The sequence below is a fragment of the Lampris incognitus genome, chromosome 1 (genome assembly GCF_029633865.1).
Source record: "Lampris incognitus isolate fLamInc1 chromosome 1, fLamInc1.hap2, whole genome shotgun sequence".
Taxonomy (NCBI): domain Eukaryota; kingdom Metazoa; phylum Chordata; class Actinopteri; order Lampriformes; family Lampridae; genus Lampris; species Lampris incognitus.
In genome coordinates, this window is record NC_079211.1 from 122392211 (window position 1) to 122415028 (window position 22818).

General features: G+C 42.8%; 2 protein-coding genes across 3 annotated transcripts; one reads left to right on the forward strand and one right to left on the reverse strand.

The window, feature by feature from the left end:
- Positions 1 to 3611: 3611 nt before the first annotated feature.
- si:ch211-110p13.9 (uncharacterized protein LOC562347 homolog) lies at positions 3612 to 12254 on the forward strand. Its single transcript, XM_056279350.1, has 6 exons — positions 3612 to 4007; positions 4889 to 4900; positions 8839 to 8928; positions 9639 to 9768; positions 11221 to 11354; positions 11457 to 12254. The coding sequence occupies exons 1-6, from the start codon at positions 3612 to 3614 to the stop codon at positions 12252 to 12254; spliced, it is 1560 nt and encodes a 519-aa protein (XP_056135325.1).
- An 898-nt stretch (positions 12255 to 13152) lies between these two features.
- rsrc2 (arginine/serine-rich coiled-coil 2) lies at positions 13153 to 21092 on the reverse strand. Of its 2 annotated transcripts, none has more exons than XM_056285933.1 (10): positions 20988 to 21092; positions 18754 to 18904; positions 18309 to 18349; positions 16090 to 16268; positions 15575 to 15706; positions 15355 to 15471; positions 15141 to 15226; positions 14777 to 15048; positions 13709 to 13798; positions 13153 to 13609 (listed from the first exon to the last, which is right to left on the reverse strand). In XM_056285933.1, the coding sequence occupies exons 1-10, from the start codon at positions 20991 to 20993 to the stop codon at positions 13424 to 13426; spliced, it is 1260 nt and encodes a 419-aa protein (XP_056141908.1). In that variant the 5' UTR covers positions 20994 to 21092; the 3' UTR covers positions 13153 to 13423. The 2 variants fall into 2 exon arrangements, with proteins under 2 accessions (XP_056141908.1, XP_056141898.1); XM_056285923.1 differs by having other exon boundaries at positions 16090 to 16290; positions 18734 to 18904.
- Positions 21093 to 22818: the final 1726 nt, after the last annotated feature.

Here is a 22818-nt window from a genome sequence, read left to right on the forward strand (position 1 = left end):
ATATTCCGTCAGCGACACCAACTGCCTGGTGAGTCTGTGCAGCAGTATGTAGCTAATTTGCGAGGGCTAGCTAGCTCATGCAAGTTTGGCGCGCTTCAGGACGAGATGGTTCGCGACCAGCTTATCGAACACACCAACAACGCAAAGGTGCGTGAGACTCTCCTGCTGGAAAAAGACGATCTGCTGCTGTCCAGAGCAATTATCGTCGCACTACAAATTGAGAGAGCAGCTGAGTGTGCTGCTATGCTAAATACACTGCAAGTGGCCACCTCCAGTCAAGCTGCCAACGACTTCTCCCTCTATAATCCAGAGGGTTAGCGCACATATTAGGGCGTACCGTTACGGAGCGGATAAAAGCACCAAATTTTGCATGAGGCTTCTCTAGGACCAACTAAAGGATTTTAGGGTAGGAGCCCCACAAAAATTTTGAAAATACCCATTCAGAACACAAAGGTTGTTCTTGTATTCAAAAAAATATATTTTCTGAGTCATAAAGAGGACATTGATGATAAATTGTTATTTATTGCACACAAAAGAAGTTGAAACTGATTTTTAATTGTCCCCTGATTATTACCCCCCCTAATGATGTGTAAAATGGAGTACAAAGACACCTGGTGCCTGTACATCTTCCATATAGCCCTGCACACAATAGGCGGAAATTAAAAAAAAGTGAGAAAAATGCCCTGTTCATCATGGAGAGTGTTATCTCTTTAATTTTTGTTTTAGATTTTAGCATCAAGTTGTTCAAATATACAAATACTGTGTCACTATACATTCATACAACCAAATGGCGCTACACAAAATAAGCTCAACTGTCAAAATGAGTTTCCCTCCATAACTCATCACATATCAGCATTGTCTCAATGTAACACAGTCTCACACAGAGCTGCAACCAAACAAGTGAAATTCAGGTAAAAATCATAATAATCAATGAAAATGTGCTGTAAGTTGCTAAATGAGCATATGGAAGTAAAGATGATTAGCTAAGCTATCTCCATTAAACAGCTAATGCTAGCACAGAAGTCTGTTTTTCAGCCAGCAACTAGCTAGGGCTTGTCAAAAATGTTAGCTGGTGCAATCTGGAATAGTTGTTATGTATCCACCTTAAAGGTTATTTACTTAAATCTAGTTTTGATATATTTATTTGAAGTACATGGCTTTTGCCAGAATGGATTTTAATTTGTTCCATTGTTTCTGTGACAGTGAAACCTCAACATGATTCTGAACTCTGCCAGAAAGCTATAACTCAGCATGCTTATAACGCAGCCTAGAGCCTCACACAGGGCTGAAACAAAACAAGTTCTAATTCAGGTAAATACAATAGCAATTCATTAACAATAAGCTGTATGTTGCAAAATAGCAAACACTAATTTAATTGCATTACCTTGATCAATTTGTTCCATTATTTGTGTGACAGTTTGTGAGTTCACAACATGAAACTGGACTCTACCAGAGAGCCATATCTCAGCATGATTATAATGCAGAGCTGCAATCAAAAGTGAACAAAACTCAGGTAAATCATATAATACTACATAAACAATGTATATTATTAAACAGACCATAGTAAAAGCTCAGTTTGTTGCACTATCAAGATTAATTGGTTCCAATATTTTGGCAGTGACAGTTTGTGAGGTCTCAACATGGAACTGAACTGGGATCGCTGTATCATTTGCCAGAAGGACACTGCTGAACCATTAAGATGTCCCTTGAGACGTGCTGAGAGAAGTGATGAAAATAACTTAGATGCTTACAGTTCCTTTTTGTCTAATGTAGAGCAATTCCGTGCCATTGATGCTCTTCCAGTGAAACTCTTGTTTGGGGATGATCAAACTGCAAGTGATTTTGCATCCCATTCTGCTTCTTGGCACAAATCTTGCCATCTGAAATTCAACAATTTTAAGCTGGCAAAGAAAAAACGGAAGGGACAACGGAATCCTGAGAAAAAGCTAGAGAAGAGACAAAGACTAGATAGTCAAAAGTGCTTCTTCTGTGAGAGTGGCACAGATCAAGGTGCTCTCCATGCAGTATCAACATTCAATGCTGATGAAACAATCCGAACTATGATTACTGAACTAAATGACACTAAGCGTATGCCCAAGATAGTTGGAGGAGATTTGATGGCAATGGAGGCAAAATACCATTTACCATGCCTAGTCAAATTGAGGAATCAACATCGAAGTATGACTCGAAAGTCAGGCCAATCTCCCGAAAATAGTGATGAATCTCAAGCTTTCGTAGAACTGATCAACTACATTGAGAAATCTGTGGACTCTGGAGTTCTTCTCTTCAAGCTGTCTGAGCTCCACTCACTGTATGTAAATTGCCTCGAGAAGCTGGGGATCAAGAAACAAGTCAACAAAACCAGGCTCAAGGATCATTTACTTGAACACTTGCCAGAGACACAAGCACAGTATGATAGGAAGAATACGCTTCTCATTTTCAATGGAGGAATGAGAAATATGTTAAAGGAAGCCCTGAACAAACGTAATTTTGATGACGATGCTTTCATTCTAACAAAAGCAGCAAAGATAATCAGAAATGACATATTCAACCACTCTGGCTTCCACTTCACTGGCTCCTTCCCCGAAAAATGTCAAGAAAATGCACTACCCTCAAGTGTGAAGTATCTGGTCTCTATGGTGCTGAATGGTTCCAACATCAAAGATCATGAGAAATGTGACTCTCAAGCTTGCCTCACGATTGGACAATGCATCGTGTACCATACCAAAAAACGGGCATCGTCCACGGGAGTAAAGACCAGACACACTTTGGAACGTGAACCACCACTCCCGATCTACATAGGCATCAATGTACATGCCCAGACGAGAAGCAAGAAACTTGTACAGCAGTTGTACAATTTGGTAATCTGTATTTCATATGACAGGATTATGCAAATTGAAGACTGGCTGGCAACTTCGACATGTGAAGGCTTTGAAGCAGAGGGTGTTGTGGCTCCTGCGTGTCTGAAGAAAGGACTGTTCACAGTTGATGCACTTGACAACCTTGACCACAACCCAAGTTCGACTACTTCTGTGACTTCATTTCATGGAACTGGAATCAGCCTGTTTCAGTTGCCAACAAAGAGTGAACCAGGTGTGTGTAGGCCACCAATTAAAATCCCACCTTCAGAAAATACAAAGCATACCCTTCCTGAGAGTTACACCTGTGTCCCAGCTGTAGCTTTGAAGAACACCTCTGTTTCTGTGCCAGAGTGTAAGGTACGTATAGTTACAGGCCTATTGGATAGTGCAAAAGCTGAAGAACACAGGTGGGTCAAACAAGCACTGCCACTTCTAGAGAAGACAGATCTAACTTGTGATGATGCAATCGCATGGGCTGCCTATCATGCTTCTCTGCAACCCTCAATGGAAGACCCCCCAGCAAGAACCGCACTACTCCCTCTTTTCTATGAGAAATCTGCCACACCAGCTATGATTAAGCATGGCATGGATTTTCAGAGACAGGCTGTTGAGTATCTCAATCCGTGACAGATCCCTGTCACAGCATTTGACCAGCCTCTGTTTGCTCTGGCAAAGTTAGTACAGTGGAAATGGCCAGACACACATGGTGAAAGAGTTCATGTAGTCATGCTAGGTGGACTTCACACAGAAATGGCCCTCTGGAATACACTGGGTGATCTCCTGGAAGGCTCTGGTTGGACAACAGCACTAACAGAAGCAGATGTGGCATCAAGTGGCATGGCAGCATCATTTCTCAAAGCAGCGCATCTAACTCGAACCAGGCATGCCCACCAGGTCACTGTCTTGACACTGCACAATCTACAGCAGGAGGCTTTCAGGCTTAGTGCAGGCCCCAAAGATGAAGAGTCTCTCCTGGCTTGGAGAAACGACATGCTGAAGAAGAGTCCTACTTTTATGGTCTGGGATCTGATACTGAAATATGAAACCCTCATCCTCATCTTCATCAGGGCACACAGAGAGAGGAATTTCCTACTGTATATAGAAGTGCTTGAAGCACTGGTCCCTCTATTCTTTGCCTTGGACCATGTGAACTATTCAAGATGGATGTCTTGCAGAGAGCTCATCAGATGCTCATGTAAAGGGGATTGTAGCTCTTGCAAATGCAGCACTGGAAATTTGGACTGCTCACCTCTTTGCAAATGCAACTGTAACAGATAGACACAATAAACAGTAACTCACTTCTTCTACCCCATGTTTTCACATTAAGATGCATGTTCATTTGTATTCATCATTGCATTAAATGTGTTGTTGATAATACTTAATGTTTGGGGACTTTATTTCTGTAAAAGTTGGCCAACTTTATCACATTTGGAAATGATTTGATGATTTTATGATGCATATTGTCTGAAAAATACTAGGCGGATTTTCAGATACTTCGTTGACATTGACAGTGTTGCAATTTGATATTTTAAATTGAGATTTTCCAGGGGCTCCTACCCTAAAATCCAATAACTGACCCTAAGGAACCATCCTACCAAAAATGGCGCTTTTATCCACTCCGTAACGATCATTTCACTAAGCCACCGGACTACTACTCACGGCTGCCCCTTGGGACGCAACCCAGCCAGAGCGAGGCGGGCGCTGACTCCACTGAGGACGTCTTGCAACTGCAGTGACAGCGTTCTCGGCCCCGCCCTCAACAGTCCTGTGGTAACTGTGGATCTCGGTCTCATGTTTCAAGGGCTCAGAACTGCCCTGCCCGTGGCCAGACATGCCGAAGCTGCGGTAAGCAAAATCACTTTGCCAACGTCTGTCGATCTTCCCCGGCTGGGTCAGAGGGCCACACCCCCCAGTCTTCAACCGCCATCATTCACAAGGTGAGCTCTGGGCCAGTGTCATTCAAATCATGCACAGTCAACATTAATGATGTGTCCATCCTCCTGCTGTTGGACACTGGTGCAGGTGTGTCTCTCCTGAATGTTGATACCTACAGTCAATTTTTCGGTTCACTGCCACTGTCCGCACCCTCAGCTGTCCTCTGTGGGTATGGTGACTCCAAAATCGATCTGGTTGGCTCTCTCCAAGTGACTGTCCGCTATGGAACCAAGCTGGTGCCCAATGCAGTTTTTCATGTGGCACGCCGTGGAGCCAACCTGATGGGCCTGGACCTGTTCTCCCCTCTGGGGTTCTCCCTCTTAGACACAAGGGGGGCAGCAATCCTGACTGTTGTCACGCCTTGACAGCAGAAGTGGCCATCACTGTTTATGGGGCTGGGTTGCCTCTCTGCCTTCGCCCATCAACCTCTCCTCAACCCTGCTGTGAAATCTGTCATCCAACCACTGCGCCACATCCCGTTGGCTCTCCGTGATGGGGTCTCCGCCAAGCTGCAACAACTGCTGGAAGCTGGCATCATTGAACCGGTGGACGCGTCACCTTGGGTCTCAAACCTCGTGGTGGCTAAGGAGAAGTCGGGGGGCCTGCGTGTCTGCGTCGATCTACGTGCACTAAATAAGGCAGTGGTCCCTGATAAATATCCACTGCCCACCTCAGAAGAACTCACTGCTCAGTTCTATGGCTCTGAGGTGTTCTCCAAGCTCGACCTCAGACAGGGGTACTTACAAGTGCCCCTCCACCCCAGCAGCCGAAACCTCACAGCCTTTGTGACACATGCAGGAGTGTTTCGCTACACCAGGATGCCTTTCGGTCTCAGCTCCGCCCCTAGCTGCTTCCAGAAAATCATGGTCTCCGTGCTGGCTGGCATACTGGGCATGGCCATTTATCTGGACGATATAGTGGTACACGGGCCCACCAGTGAAATCCACGACAAGCGCCTCAACATGGTCTTCGCAGCCCTGTCCAAGCACAAGCTAACTCTCAATGCTGAGAAATGTGTCCTCTCTGTGCCAGCCATCGAGTTCGTGGGGTTCCGGCTGTCAGCGAGCGGTGTAACTCCACTACAATCCAACGTGGACGCCATTCAGGCCATCCCTGAGCCCAGCTCGGCCGCCCAGGTTGTCTCCTTCCTGGGTATGACAAGTCACTACCTGAGGTTTCTTCCCCAGTACTCTGCAACCACAGCCCCCCTGCGCCAGCTGCTGCATAAGGACGAGCCATGGGTGTGGTCAAAGGCATGCAGTGATGCTGTGCGTGATCTCAAGACTCAACTGACTTTACCACCAGTGTTGGCTCACTTCGACATCTCCAGCTCCACCTTTGTGACCTGTGACGCGTCAGCCACAGCGATAGGGGCTGTGCTGTCTCAAACCCAGAACAGTGTGGAGAAGCCCATCGCCTTCGCCTCCCGTGCCCTCAACCTGACCGTGCAGTGGTACTCCGTGGGTGAGCGTGAGGCGTTAGCCTGTATCTGGGCTTGTGAAATGTGGCACCTCTACCTCTATGGCCGCTCCTTCACCCTCAGGACAGATCACCAGGCCCTGACAGCGCTGCTGTCCACATCTGGGACAGGCCACAAACCCCTGAGGCTGCACCGCTGGTCTGACTGCCTCCGCCAGTACAACTTCAGCCTGCAGTTCACCCCAGGCAGAGACAATGTTGTCGCCGACCTGCTCTCTCGCTCTGTCTCCACCCCAGCTCCACAGACGGACACCGACTGTGTGGAAAAGGACATTGTCCAAATGCTACACACACCCCTTCAGGCCACTGTCTCTCTGCAGAAGCTGAGGGCAGCCTCCGAACAGGACCCTGTCCTCTCTCAGCTCCGCACCTACATCCAGAACGGCTGGCCTCACAAGGTCCCAGAGGAGCTGGCTGCATTCGCCCGAGTCAGACAGGAGCTCTCCTGCTGGAACGACACCTGCGTGGCACGTGAGTTTTGCACAGTGGTCCCAGCTGCTCTCCGTGCGCGTGTTTTGAATATGGCGCATGAAGGCCACCTGGGCATTGTGAAACTGAAACAGCGCTGCCGAGACCTGGTGTGGTGGCCGGGGATAGACAGAGATATTGAGGCTCTGGTGAAGGACTGTTCTGCTTGCCTTGTGAGTGGCAAGACTGGCCACCAGGCTCCCCCACCAGAGGTGGAAAAACCCGGTCCAGAAAGTAAAAACCCTAACTGTGTCTTTACTCCACCCATGTACTAAACCATCAGATTGCACCGACTAGTTTCCCAAATTAGCTGGTTTAATACATGGATGGAGTAAAGACATGGTTAGAGTTTTTACTTTCTGGACCGGGTTTTTCCACCTCTGTCCCCCACCCCTGCAACCTCTCGCCTGGCCCTCTCAGCCCTGGGAACACCTGCAGTTGGACATTTGTGGTGAGATCCATGGAGTTCCCCACCACCAACGCTTCATGGTGGTCGCCTACGATCTACACTCAAAATGGCCTGAACTCACCTCTTCCGGCACTGTGACCTCACAGATCATCATCGACTTCCTGGACTCTCTCTTCTCTCGCTGGGGCCTCCCAAAGACCATCACCACTGACAACGGCCCTCAGCTGGTCTCTGCTGAGTTCACTGCTTATCTCGACAGCAAGGGCATCCGTCATATACGCACTGCGTACTACCACCCCCAGGCCAATGGCGGCGTTGAACGTTTTCACCAGTCACTGAAGAACGGCCTCAGAGCATACATGGCCCAAGGGTGCTCTTTCACCCAGGCCATGCGTCACACTCTGCTGCACTATTGGGCCACACAGTGCTTGACCACAGGCGTCTCCCCAGCCTCTCTCATGCTAGGCCGGGAACTGTGCATGCCCCTTGACAGGCTCTGCCCCTTCACACCCCTGGCACCTCCCTCTGGGGTCAGAGCCTCAGTCACTCGTCAGCAGACGCGGAGGAAGCAACGGTTTGACCAGTCAAAACGAACCAGGGTGCCAGACATCAATGTGTCAGACTGGGTCAGGGTCCGCAGGCCCCACAGGGACAATAAAATGGCTTCATACTGGTCCTCTCCTCTCCAAGTCACCCGTCAGCTGGGCCCAGCCACCTACCTCCTCAGCGATGGCACTCGGTGGCACTCCAGTCGTCTACGGAAGGTGTCAGCTCTGCCACACACAGCTGGTGACACAACCTTAGCCATTTCCTCAGCATGGCGAGACGCCCCGGGGCTTCATGCAGCTCCTACACGGGCCCCAGACATTCCTGGGCCTCAGCTTCCCCTGCCTTCTCCCTCCCCACCTCGGCCTGCCCAGCCTCAGGCCGCCCCGTGACCTGTTCGCACACGTTTACGCCCTGGCCACCTGGAGGACTTTGTGTCAACCTTTCATGTTTGAAATCCTGCCGGGGGGGGGGGGGTGTTATGTCTGTACACATCGACAGTGCTGCATTTGATTTGGTGCTGTTCTATTGTGCTGGGATCGATTGGTGATGCCTGCGGACTCTGGGTTGTTTGATCGGGTCTGCCTGTGATGCTGCGTTAATCTAAATAAAGAATGCAACGTAGAGGTTGTGTCGAGCGACAGCGCTGTGTCCTGACGTGATTTCTAAATACAATACTCCCCTCCCTTTCATTCATGTATTTAATTTTATTTAATTTTCTTTACTTTTATTTCCTTCCTCTTTCTTTTATTGTATATGTTTGTTGTATGTAGAAAGTGTTATAATGAAATGCGAACGTGTCGATAAAAAAAAATTCGGGTTTCCGGTACGGATCAGGTAATGACAATGACACGCCATTCCGTCACAAAAGAGCGATCATGGCTGCCGCGGGAAAAAAAACAACTTCCGGGTAATGTTCGGCTGAAATAAACCGTCCCTGGTATGTTTTACAGTATTATGATGTATCTGAAGTGAAGGGGACTTCACTGTTTCTCCGGCTGAGTTATCTGTCCGTTTGTCTATCTTGCATTCTTTTTTCGTTTGAGCATTCAAGTCCCGTTTTATCTGCAGGATTGGAAGCATTTGTGCCTTGGAGGGAGGTTTTGTTTTTCACCAATGTCTGCTTGCACGACTGTCCAGTTACCTCATCGGGATGGAGGTTCACGGAAATTTCGCTTTCTTTACTTGACAAACTCGACTTCCTTCCGGCTGACAGAATGCCCTAATACAGTAAGTTATAACTATTCCAAACGCCCAAGTTGTTTTATTTTGTAACGAAGTGACTGCAGGGATTGTGTACACTAGAGACAGCGTTTGCCCATGATGTTACATTCCCCTCCACTAACAGAACTGTTGAAAGAAACTACAACGTGTATTTGAGTAATTAATTTCTAATTTGGGTATATTTAAGAACTTTCTGTGAATCTTACCCTCGCTGCCGAACTATTGTTTTGTTGTCTTATTTGGTGTTGGCTGTATTAAAAAAAAACCTGTTACATATCATTTGTCGTGATGGTTAAAATCTACGAGCAGACTCTGGATTTGACATGACCAGTATTGAAAACTGCAGCTTTTCAGTTTATTCTACTTTTCCTCTCTTAAATGGGGTGATGAAGGGGAAAAGCGACATAAATGATGATTTATTTAGAACATGTAAATAAGCAGGATATAACACACAGATAAACCATTGGTAATAATCTGAAGTGATAAACAAATCAACACATCAAACTCAGCGAACAAATCTCGGTATATGCATATTTGTTACATGTTCGAAAAGGAGTAGGAGGAAGTATACACTTATTTTTTCCTACCCCTTCTCACCTACTGTCAAGTTAATTCAGCTACTATACATTTCAAACTCAGTTCCCAGTGTACTGTATAGTTCAAATTCAGTGCAAAACATCTGACATCACATCTATTGCCCTTTTGTTTCTTTTCAGAGTCCATCTATTCCTCTGTTTTTAGGAGCAGATCTCTTCTCAAATACAGACATTCGCACAGAGAATCATCCCAGATACCACGCCAAGTTTGCCAAGAAAGGACTGGCCACAAAATTAAAATTTTCCACAGGTAATTTGATTTACGGCACGATGTAATCCAACAGACTAGTGGTTCTCAAGCCTTTGCTTAGAGACCCAGAGTTATGCTGGTTTTCTATTCTGCCAGGTAGTTCATAATAAGTCAGGTATTCTTAATCAACCAAACAGGTTTTCAGACCTGGCACGACAGGTGGACATTGTCCTTGTGGAATCTCAACCCAGCAGTGCTGTGGGTCCCCATGGACCAGAATGAAAACTGCTCTAATAGAGTCAAAGCGATAGCTTTTGACTCAATTGTTGTGTGTTGTGTGTGTGTGTGTGTGTGTGTGTGTGTGTGTGTGTGTGGGGGGGGGGGTGCTGTGGCCTATCATGCCGTCTTGTTAAGCTTGCTTCTGTTTTTTTTTTTTGTACTGTAATGTTGGTGTTTTGGGAAAAAAATATTAATGACAAAAAAGCTATGTCTTATATCCTATCACTCTTGTGTGGATCATAAACATTTTGTACATCTCTTTTAAGATAAAATATTGCTTATAAGTTCTCCCTATTTGAATGTTTGGCAGCTATAAAGAATTGGATGTCTTTGGACTTTTCAATTAAATGCAAATAAAACTGAAGGCTGAGATCAGCTTTCTGATGAAGTTCAATGGTGTGTCAGTCTACTTTGAGCAAATATCAAGCCTACCCTAAAAAAACCTACGTGTCGTTTTTCACCAACATATAAAGAAACTGTCTGTCTTGTTTTTGTTTTGTAATAAAAAAGCATTGATAAAGAGATTGGTATCTCTCAGAGACCGCAGAAAATGTAATTATGCATTTGTCTCTTTGCATTGCCCTTTATAGCTACATGCCTCAGCCATTCTTGTCTCAGCTTCAGATAATCCAAAATGCTGCTGCAAGGCTTTTGACAAATTCTCCACAGCAGGCTTATGTGACACCAATTTTGGTTGCTTTTCATCAGCTTCCACTGGAGTGTTAAGATTATATTCAGAACTCTTAGGCCCTGCATGGATTGGTACCAACCTATATTCCTGAATTAGAGTGTCCTTATACTCCAGCAAGGTCCCTTAGGTCTTCTGACCAGGACCTGTTGGTTATTCTGAAGAGGAGGTTGAAATCCAAAGAAGACTGTTTGTTTGTTTTCAGTTGTGTTTTTGCTGTGGTTGCTCCTGCTCTGTGGGATAGCCCACCCCCCCACTTCCAACATTAAATCTGCTGTCTGTTTTGAGGTTTACAAAAACTTTTAAAGTCCCTAACATTTTAGCATGTACTTTAATATGTATCATTTTTGCCTTTTTTTTGTGTGTTTCATGCCATACATTTGTCATTCCACTTTCTTGTTGCGTTTGTGTTGTGTCTGTGTATAGTGCCTTGTAACTTTTGCTTCAAAAAACGCTGTATTAATAAAGGCTTGCTTACTTACTAATATAGCTGCACACACTCATTTAGGTGTTGAAAATATTGTTTTATTGATGGTTTGTTTCAGAATTTAGGTTCCATGGGTTGAAAGTACCTACTGTCAGCAACAGCCTCTGGTTCTACAGTGTTCAAGGACTTTTTCGAGTAGCCTTTGAAATGTACAACAGACAAGAGCAACTTGCTGTGCTGGAGAACTTCCAGGTACACATCACTTTATGGACATGTCTGCATGCAGCTTTGGTGTTTGCTTTATTCAAAACATTTGCAAGAATTCTTAAATTTTCCTGCGTTCTTTCTTCCTAGGATGTATGGAAAAGCCAAATGAATGACAGCCCTCTGAAAATGAATTACAACCTCAACATGCAGCTTGATTCTTCAACGTCCAAGAGCATCACTGAGGCGAATGACAAAGACCTTAGGAATAAACTGGTTTCACACACATACTCTTGCCCAGATGTTCAGGAGTTTGTGATTCCATGTCAGACTGACCCAGGTTTCTCTGGCAATACCTCTGTAGATCATGATTACTGTTCTTTTTCTGAAGAGAGTATGCAAACAGAGGCCATTCAAATAGTTTCTTCCACCCTGAGACAAAAACTGCATGCCTTGGAGAAAAAACTCTCTTCTGTGAGCCAAAGTGGCATAAGCCAGTTGGAGACCACCTTGCTGCTTCTGGAGAACATTGACCAGTATATGAATGGGACACTCGAGGAAAGGGATGTCACAGGAATTGTATTAGCACTTCTGGAGGCCAAGAGTTGGGGCTCTGTGTATTCAAGTCATCTGCTGAACTCTGTAGGACGTTGGCTCGGCCAGCAGTTCCATGAAGCCAACAGCAGTATCAGTCAGCAGGTGGAGCGTTTTAAGGTTCAGCATATTGAGCACATAACTGACCTACCGCCTGCAGAGGAATTAGTCAGAGAGCTCTTCCCAGAAGCCATGCAAATGCTGCTGCTGCACTGGATGGGCCTAAGTGAGGAGTCCACCTTGGAGAAAAGACACAGCGAGTACCCGATCCTGCTTCTTATCCTTGAGTTTGCAAACCACAACCTTATCACCGGTGTGGCTCATGTGCTGTACTCAAGTCTGTTATGCAGATAGGACTGAGATTTCCTTATGGCTTATATACACACACACACACACACACACACACATATATATATATATTTGGCTTTCTTTTATCCATTTTCTCACCAATTGTATCCGGCTAATTACCCCACTCTTCCGAGCTGTCCCGGTCGCTGCTCAAGCCCCTCTGCTGATCCGGGGAGGGCTGCAGACTACCACATGCCTCCTCCGATACCTGTGGAGGCGCCAGCTGCTTCCTTTCACCTGACGAGGCGTTTCGCCAAGGGGACGTAGCGTGTGGGAGAACACTATTCCCCCCAGTCCACCCCCCCCCCCCCGAACAGGTGCCCCGACCGACCAGAGGTGCTAGTGCAGCGACCAGGACACATGCCCACATCCGCCTTCCCACCCACAGACACGGCCAATTGTGCCTGACCAAGCCAAAGGTAACATGGGGATTCGAACTGTCGAGCCCCGTGTTGGTAGGCAATGGAATAGACCACTATGCTACCCGGACGCAGGCTTCAACAGATTTGTAATCTCACCAGAATAGAGGTTTTCCCTCAATGTTTGTGAGGTTCTTTATTTAGTGTAATATGTGTTATGAGTTGCCTACATTCTCCCTTAAGAGATTTGGTCAAGTGCAGTGAGGAGAAAAACAATACCTTAATTCAACACAAAATTATTTATTTCAAGAACATCTTAATGTTGGATTGTTCCTTTCTCAAGTCAAGATTAAACCTTGGATACTTTAGACCTCAGTATTACAATCCACTGTCTCACTTTTCCCCTTCTGGAGAAATGGAACTCAACGATTTTAATTACGCTACATTGATGTCTGATCAAAATGTAAAGCCTTTCTGTAAATGAATGTAAACAAAATTTCACTTGACCTACATGATATTTCAACCACATCAATGTTTTAGTTTAAAAAAAAGCTCATATTTTCCAAACAAATGTCTAAGTTTAACCAGCATCAGTCATTGAACAGTTGCTTCATCATGTAAAGATGTACAGATTAATAAACACTGAAACAAACCCAGTGTCCAGCTATTTACATTAGAATGCTTCAAGATGTTAGATCTTCCTTTCTAAATAAATTATAGATCCAAAGCAACATCCATGCAAGCTTCAAAGCTAGTGGTGAGCTGACAGACCTATACGATTAGTTGGAAGAGGCCAAGACAACATAAGGCTTGGCACTACATAGTATCCATTCCACGAGAGAAAGAGGATGAAAAGCCAAGGCCCATTCCCCTCTGGGTGTGTGTCTGAGACCTGGCCATCTCATACTGAACATCAAGATTTCTAAACATCTCTTCTTGCTGTTGAAGAGTCTTTAAGCCTTCATCATTGAGTGGTTTTGAGGCTTCGCCATCTTCATCAGCCTATAAAAACAGGAAATCTTATGAACTTTGGAAAGTTCAAACATGTACTAATTTGCAAACCCATAAATGTTTCAAGTAAACTGATTTGATCTTACATACTTTGATACCCATGAGTTTGCGAAATTTAACATTTTGGTCCTTGTTTCCAAAGTTAAGCTTCTCCCATAACTCAGCTGTCTGGGACTTGTCCTTGTAAAAAACAAAACAGAAAACATCATGCTATAATAGACTACGTACACAGAAAAGCAACATCCCTGCTCTCAATATTTTTATTACCTTTTTACTATGGGTTTGATGATTCACTGTCAACCAGTGCGCTGGCCTCATAATTCAAGATACAGCAACATTAATTCAGACAGATTGTATCAGGCAAAAGGTGGGAGGGAATTATGGGGGGAAAAATTTTGATGTGAGCTTCAGTGTATTGGTAAAGCCTGATATATGTAGCTCTAATTTTCTAAGAACTAATCATTTCCATTGCTGCTCTTTTCACATTGTGTTTCATGTTCTCTTCAAAATATTCTCCCTCGGTATGCTTGCTTCTTTCTCTTTGCCTGTCGGGGAGGGCTCACGCACAAAAATCACACGATCTCCTGGCCCTTGGTAAAAAACAAAATCAACTTTCCACCCTCCTTTTTATGAGGTCCTCTCTATTTTATGGACATTGACCTATGGTGAGGAAATGTACAACACATCAAACACTTACACATTCCAAGTATGGACTAACTGATTTTCATGTTTTACTACCAACTAATTGAGATTCCAAATAGGGTGTTAACACCATCCTTCAAGATTTCTTCTTACAACCAATCAAAAATCATAGCATGAGTACAAATAAAATGGAATTGTAAAAATAAAAAAATGGAAGGAGAGAGTTGAAAGTTGATTCATTGAGTCACAATGGATGGCACTGTACAGAGAACGGGCTGAAATCCAATCATATTAACATTCGAGCCGCTTAAATTTTATCTAGATGTACTGGATCGTTAATCCCAAATTGAGATACAAATTGAAGTCAAAGAAAGGGTGAGACGCACATCCCTACATTTTTCTCATAACCATAGTGGGAAGCTTCTTTGTAGACAGACTAGTATGCATAATTGAAAAAAGATGGAAATACATAGCCTATTGTGGTGAATGTAGAGGACTGAAAGGCACAGTTCTTACCCCTTCCTTCTTTCCCTGCCATAACTTCTTCCTCTTTTTCTCTTGCTCTGCAAACTTCATGGGGTTTACAGCTGAGGGATTGTAGTAGCTGGGCACAGCAATACCCGTCTCTGCCAGTGTTTTGGCTTGAAGGGCTGCCATCTGTGCTGCCATGGCGATTTGGGGGGTGACCTGTGTCCCAGATGCCAGCAGAGCCGCTACATTGAGTACGGGGTTGGTGGCGGCAGCTGCAGCAGCTGCAGCGACTGTGTCGCACAACAGAGGAGTGGCCACTAAATAGAAAACAGGGACAAGCACAGATGACTAGTCAGTTTTTGCGCCTCAGCAATTAAGTTGAGCCCAATTGGCGATAGCTCTTATTCACCTGCAGCTATCTCCTGATGCTGTTGCTGCTGTTTCTCCAACATCTCCTTCTCCTTCTGCTCTTGCAGTTTTTTGGCCCTTTCCAACCTGGAATGAGACAGTTAGGGGTTCAAATTAGTCAGTGATCTTTGAAAGCAGAATGTTCTCATGGAGGTATACCTAAAAGATGCTTGGGAATTGAACCTTCATCCTCAAGAGTTCCAAAGTTGTTTTACCTTCTGGCCAGGGCCTCTTGTGCATCCATGGCTGTGTTTCTGCCCCGGAAGGTAGGTGGGCTAACAGTTCTACTCCGACTCTTTCTGCGCACTTTCTCACTCCTTTTCTTTCTCTCCCTGGGTCCACACAGAAAATCAATTCAATGGCTGTTTGAAATGTATGCATGTCAGATAAATCCAATTCAAACAAGACATGGTAAAGAGTACTAAGCAATCCCACCTGCTCTTACTGTGGCTTCTGCTACGATGCCGATGTTTGGCCCGTGAACCTGAGCGGGACCTGGCTTTCTTCTTCCTATCTCTGCTGCGTGATTGTGATCGGCGTCTGTCTCTACTTCTGCTGTGATGGTGCCTTAAAAGCAAAGTCATACTTTAACTTTTGAATAACACGAATTTAAATTACCACATATTTCTGAGAAAAGAGAATTAAGGATGGATTCAATAAAACAGCAATAAAACATTTTCATGAAGGTATAGTCCACATTTAAACTCCAAAGCTTATAGAGGTCAAGCATTCACATTGTTCCTTTGTTACCTATGTGTGCACGTATGCACGTACACACACCCACACACACATACAAATAAATAGCTCCAACAAAAATAAAGGTGAGTGCTGTTGCCCCAATTAGCCTAAGCAGCTTTAACAAAATTGTGAAACCACAGTATGCCTAATATGAAATGTTTGTTTTTGGTTGTCAACCACATTTCCTCATGCAGGCTGGTGACTAGACCCACCTTTCCCGAGAGTGTGACCTAGAATGGCTCCGTCCTCTGGACGGCTTCTTCTCTTTGCGTCGGGATCGTTCATCTCCATTTTCTGCCGAGAGCCTCTCCTTCCCCCTCTCAGTCTGCTCATGCTGCTCATCTGTTTTTTTGTGAGATTTCAACAGCTTCTCAGAGTCCCTCTTTCGTGCCTGTTTTAAGAAGAAGTTGTCTCTTTCAGGAAAATAGTGCAACAAAAAGAGTTAGTACCATGGCTTACAAGGAAGATTCGTAATAAAACTGACAAGTTGAAAAACAAACCCTTGTCATTTAAAATTCACTTCCACAATATGAACAGAGAAAGACATTGGCACAACATAATACTAAGCGGACAATCCTATGTTGGGCCTGCTGTGTCACTCAAGTGCAGTAATCAGTACTAGAATAAAGAAATAGAGTCCGTAAATCAATCAATTAATTTTGGCATTGTTCTAAAAATTGTAATCAAATAAAAACAGCAGATTATATGTATAACTTCCGGAGACTAATTGTAAAAGGTAAATTATACAATCATATAACTACCATGTTGACTCTGCAGAAATCCTCAATTCAGATGAAACTTAAACCAGTTTAGGGGAAGGAGAAAAAAAAAGTCTACATGTCCAGGCAACCAGACAACTCCTTGACCTTAGTGAATAATTTTGGCCGTAGGTCTATTAAAGTGCTTTCTTAAAACAAGGAATATCCAGGCATATGCATTTATCAAATTACTTTTATATGCCTCAAGTTAAAACATTTGAGAATTGAATCATTAAGGTGAAAGGCCTCTTTAGAATCCCCCTACAGTGGCCACTTTAAAATGTGCAGGCAGATTTCAAGATTCAAGTAAAAAATTAAGATAAATTAACCAACTGTGATTTCATTTGACCTGAACTCCAAACCTCAAACAGTGAATGAAGATCAAGTTTCAAATAGGGATGGGCATGTAATGTAAATTTAACAAACAGTATGATTAATAGATTTAATTGGTGAAGTGTAAGCCTAATTTTAAAATGTTTATTTTATCGAGTACACACTGACAATCACTCGGTATGCCTCTGTATATTTGTTCAAGGAAGATAATATGCTACCTACAGCAATATGAACTGAAGAGAGGCAAAGGTCCAAAGTACATCACATTAATTACTGCAAATAATTAGCAATAGTGTTGCCATCAATGCTATGGGCACCAAAAAAAAAAAAGAAAAAAAAGCAACACTTACATGTATGAACACTAAATAAAAACAAAACAGGAGAATCATGCAAATAATATGAAACAAAATGCTACATCTATTCTACCTGCTCATACATTTTCAGTTGTTCATTATAATTCTGCGTAACATAACTGCAGCATGTTTTTTTGGAAGAGAACTTTTATGTAACTGCTCTATATTGCAATGACCTGGCACAATATTAAAAGAGGTTATTGGAGTAGTGTTGGTAATTGCTTTTAAATCGGGAAAATTAAGTAGCTTTGCAGCAAATGCAGCATGGTGGGTAAAAGGGTAGAATTTGGTACAAATCTGACAGGGGCCAGAATTTAACAACCTGGGCTATAAAAGACAAAAGAAAAATCCAAGACAACAATTTTTTTTTCTATTGTATTGTTGCTTTTATGCTATGGACCGGCTGTGTGTCTGAAATAAAGATTATTAATTAATAAAGAGCTACGTATTTGTCTTAATTGAATAAGAAAACATTATGCCCATCCCTAGATGTAAAAGATGCAAGAGTTAAGCCCATACTTCTTTTAACTTAATTCTGTAAGGCAAATAGGAGTTTGAATGGCAGATAGTTACCTGTCCCAGTGGTAGGCATATATTTTTGCTATGTCAGCAGGGTCTTCTGTTCAGAGTCTCTTCGTGCATTAGCACGCTGAGTATGATTTATTGTAGAAATGTTATCATGTGAGCTACACACAGGATTTAACAAAAATAAAAAAATATCTACTCTTCACCATATAATATGGCTAAAACTAGTGACACATCCATGGAAGAAACATTCCTCAAAGATGTAGGAATGATAAAAAGGGTCCCTTTCCATGTGACAGCCATGTCCACCTGGAGACCTATATTTCTTTAGCTTTAATACTGACTACACATTTAGTCACTATAAATACTTACCGTGATCAAATTAACAGAAAGAATTAAACTATAGGCGTTCAAGATGACATTAAATATGCTCTAGATAATAGAAACTCAATTGTTAATTACCTCTTTGCTCCTGCTGCGACTCCGTCTGTGCTTTCTGTCACCTGTTAACACGAGACAAAAGACATGAAGATAATTTTCAGCAGACTAACTTTGTGGTGAGGGTACTTAACAATTATCTAACATATCACACTGTACACAGCCAAATAAAAAACTTCTGAGACAGTTGTGCCCCCCCCCCTATTTTCTGTTGCAATGAAGAAATCTGCATTTTTCAGCAAATATTACAAGATGGGAAAACTTTTTTAATCTTGTGCATTTCTCTGTATGTTGGAACATAGAACCCCCTTCCAAATTGTAAAGTAGTTGTCAGAGTCAAGAAGTGACACTCTGTCCTTATCTTTTGTATTGATCTCATTTCTAAAATTTCCAGGTGTAAACTAACAAACTTCATTCTTGTTTCTTACACAAATTTCTTAATGTCTGACCACTGTGATTAAATAATTACGTTTCCGGTCCCTGGAGCGTGAGCGTGACCTCGATCGTGAATGGTGGTGTTTGGAGCTTCTGGGAGATTTTGACGACTCCATGCTGTGTTTTCTTCTATGATGACTAGGGGAGCCTGTTCTGCTGTATTCAACAGAGTCGTCGTCACTTGTCTGAAATAAATGGCAGTAAAACAAGACAAAGTATCAACTATTTGTATACATAGGTCAACATGCTCCCAAACTGGTGTCCTATTTGGATAGCTTCCCAAAGGCGTACTCTTTAAAAGGTGCATATTTATCACAGTCAGAGCTTCTTAAGACTATTTTCTCAAGACTGTTCCATAGATTGCAAGATACCTTAGAATTAAAATCAGCAACAAAGCACATACACAATGCTGTTTGTGATGGTGATAAGGCTAGCACAATGATAGTGATAGCACAGAGCTCAGTATAGTCAGTGATGTATTCAAGAGTAAAGCCACCTAAACTTACCCAGGTTTTCATTGGTGGAACACAGAGTTATTCTAACTTCTTAAGCTCATATAAAGCCATAGTCTATATCATAGTAATGAGTATTTCAATAATTATGTAATATACAGATAGCGTCTTTCACAGGACACGTAACCAATGTTTGTCTGAGAGTATAACTAATTTTGAATTACATTAATGCTTGTTTTTCATAATGACTACTGACTGACCTCCAGTTCAGAGTTGATCTACCTAACTATCTAGCACATCACTGACTATATGATGGTATTGCATGCCGCAGTAGAAGGGAAGTATGCTACACGTCACAAGCAAATGTTTGAGGCTGAAGAGATTTTTCACCTTTTGAAAAAACACATCAATTTTTTTTGGCAGTTCCCACAGCAAATATTAATTTTGGAAAATTAAAATATGATATAGCCCTGTGGCTACAAAGGGCCACAAGTGTGGAAGACTATAGTCAGTTTATATAATACACTATAGTGCGTTTGAAACAACTACAACTTTCAGTACAGTTCTCTGACTTGGCAATACATTTTACAAGATCATAATTCATCCATTATTGGGCCAGCTCTTCTCCCCATTGTTGAGCGAAACTGGTTTGAAAACATGAGGGACGAAACGTGCAAATAGCTTAAACGCCCAATTTTGGGGAAATCAAATCGTGCTTTCACATCGGTCCGATAATAAAGTCATCATTCAATAGATTTACCATCAAAATTACTCTGACACTACACCTTGTGCAAACTACAACCTACATCTAATTGTTGATCTATCAACACCACATAGCATGTAGGTAATTTACTGCAATAATACAATAATATTGTAGCGACCGGGGGAGGAGGTGGCTCCGACTGTCGGTGGCTCCTCGCTGGGCTCATGGGACTGTTAGTGTTAGTTGAAATTGTTATAATTTATGTGTTTAGATGTTGTGTTCATGTTTTGGTTATTGTGTTGTTTGTTTTGGATTTGACTCGGACTGGGTGAAGGGCTGTTACTGACTGAGCTTAGGACCGTGACTTAGACTGGGGGACATCGTTGTGTTGTTGTCTGTTCGGGCCGGTGTACAAATAAAAGAGCACTCTCGGGGTCGTGCGGTGAATGGGGAACGGGATTTGCGATTAAAAAGAGATCTGTGCCTCTCGACTCAATCTTCCACGCCGGCTTGCCACAATATGATGCATAGCAGGGTCCCAGCATACTGTGACCTAGCTATCACTAGATTCTTATTGAGACGGGCTCAGTCAACGTATAATTGCTTTTCAGACCAATTTAACACAGAAGGAAAACTCAACTGCTCACAATGAATGGTTGCGCTTAGGACACACGTTTGCTAGATAGCTAATGGCCTGCTACCTAGGGCGCTTGTCGAGCATGATCTGCTCAAATTCTCCCTCCCCATGGACCATAAACTCTACTCGCGAGTTCAATGTGGAATCCACCAACTGGCGAACAAAAGCCAGTATATCAAAGTTATTTGTTATATCAAATAACGACTGGACGAGAAATTAACCGTCAATCGAACGAATCCGCTATAAACTAGCTTTTATTAGCTTACATGCTCACCACTCAAATCCTGGGCGTCTTTGCTCACGAAGAACGTCAGCTCGGCGGCTAAGCTAACGCTAGCAACACGCTATAAAATGGGTTACTTGGGCGCCATCTTTGAAAAACAAGAAACATAAATAAAATGATGGACTTACGTTGCCGGCATTCATTTGATGTTTTGTACGCGAATATTTAGATTTTTATTTATACCGTTACTCACCGACATCACCTGGGTCCAGATTGTAATTCAAGAAACGGCTGTTAACTGCTGTGCGAACACGGGACGGTAACTAACTAGCCGTTGTGTAGTTCAGCTGCGTTGGTTGCCATGTTTTATTACTAATGTTCCTGCAATGGGAAAACCTATCTACAGTTTTCATTGAGCTGAAACCGAATCAGCTCCTCTGCATTACATTCTTACACAGTCGTGTCTTCTAAATTACATTTTCTCATAAACTGTTTTAGAGCTGTGCTTTTTATGATAAAAATGTAATTTAATTGCTTTACAATTCTAAATGACCCCCCCTCCAAGTTGCTACCCTAAAGCTTATTGATACATAGTTTTTCTTAAGTGGAAAATTTATTTAATTGATTTTTTCGGTACATTTTCTGCCACATTCATTTTCTGGCATATTCCTGAAGATTAACGGTTTCCCATAGACATACCACATATATTGTCCTTTTTTTGGATGGTTTGGGGGGTATTGGAAACCAGTGTTATGTTAGACACAAAGAACAGATCAGTGTTTCACAGCACTTTTTCCCTTTTTTGTGTATGCGTTGGAACAGAGAACTACACCTAGTTCCAACCCCCACCCATCCCAAATTCTCAAAGAAAACAGGCAAGAAAGAAGAAAGAAAAGAAAAGAAAAAAACAATGCACATAAACAACTGAATAAGTCAATAAGACACACATACACACACACACACACACACACACACACACAGATGATAAAATGCCGGGATGCTCACCCAAGGAATGGATTCGTTGATAATCAGTTGGGGTCAGTTGATAATCATAGAGGTAAGATAATTTACATATGAGATAATAGGCTGCCATCTTTTGTAGAATTTAGCAGTTGAGCCTCTTAAGGAATACTTCTCTAACAGGAGAAATGACATTCAATCCTTTAACCAGGAGGTAGTGGAAGGTGGATTTGGGCTTTTCCACTGTAACAGAATGCGTCTACGGGCAATGAGTGAGGCAAAGGCAACATCAGAATTTTTCTTGATAAGACTGGCTAAAGATCTATTATTATTACTATTATTATTAAACATATATTATGCTTAAGATCAAATTTACATGGAATCTAATTGTTTAAAATTTGTCATCCATCAAATAAGCCAACTCAATTCAATTTTTTTAGACCAAGAATTTGCATCTTCCAACAAAGCAGGCTCTTAATCGCTTCCCAGTTTTTGCATTCATACATAATCATTACTAAAAAGTGTCCTCTTTTTAAAAAGAGAACTAAAAGTGTTTGTAACCCTTTTTCCTTTACATTTTTTTTGAGCTGTGATCATGTTATGGTCTGAGCCTTGCAAGGCAGAATTGATTGTCATGATACATTTAAAAGATACAAGACGCGTAACAAGACCGCACTGAGAGAAAAAAATCTATGCTTTTCTGTGAAGTCTGCGGGAAATCGCACACCAGTCTTTAAACCACTGCACATCAAAGGCATCGACGAGAAGGTGGAAAACACTAGATCTGGCAACCCTCAAACTGTATCACACTTCCGCATTGTCCCGCCTAGCTCCGCCCTGCGGGACCCAACGCAACAGATCATCACGACCCGCCAAATTCTGAAAGGTAGAGACAGGTCAGTTGTTTGTCACTGGGAATTAATACATAACCACGATAAAAGAAGATTTAAAGAGGTATGTTTGTCTTTCTTTTTATACGATTTATATATATCTAGTTATATACGACTAATTGGTGAGTAATCGATGACCAGATATAAGATCATAACTTGTCGGTATTCAGTTAGCGATTTTTGGGTTGGCTTTTTAAGGTAGCACACCCAACTTCACGATTGATGTTAGCGCGC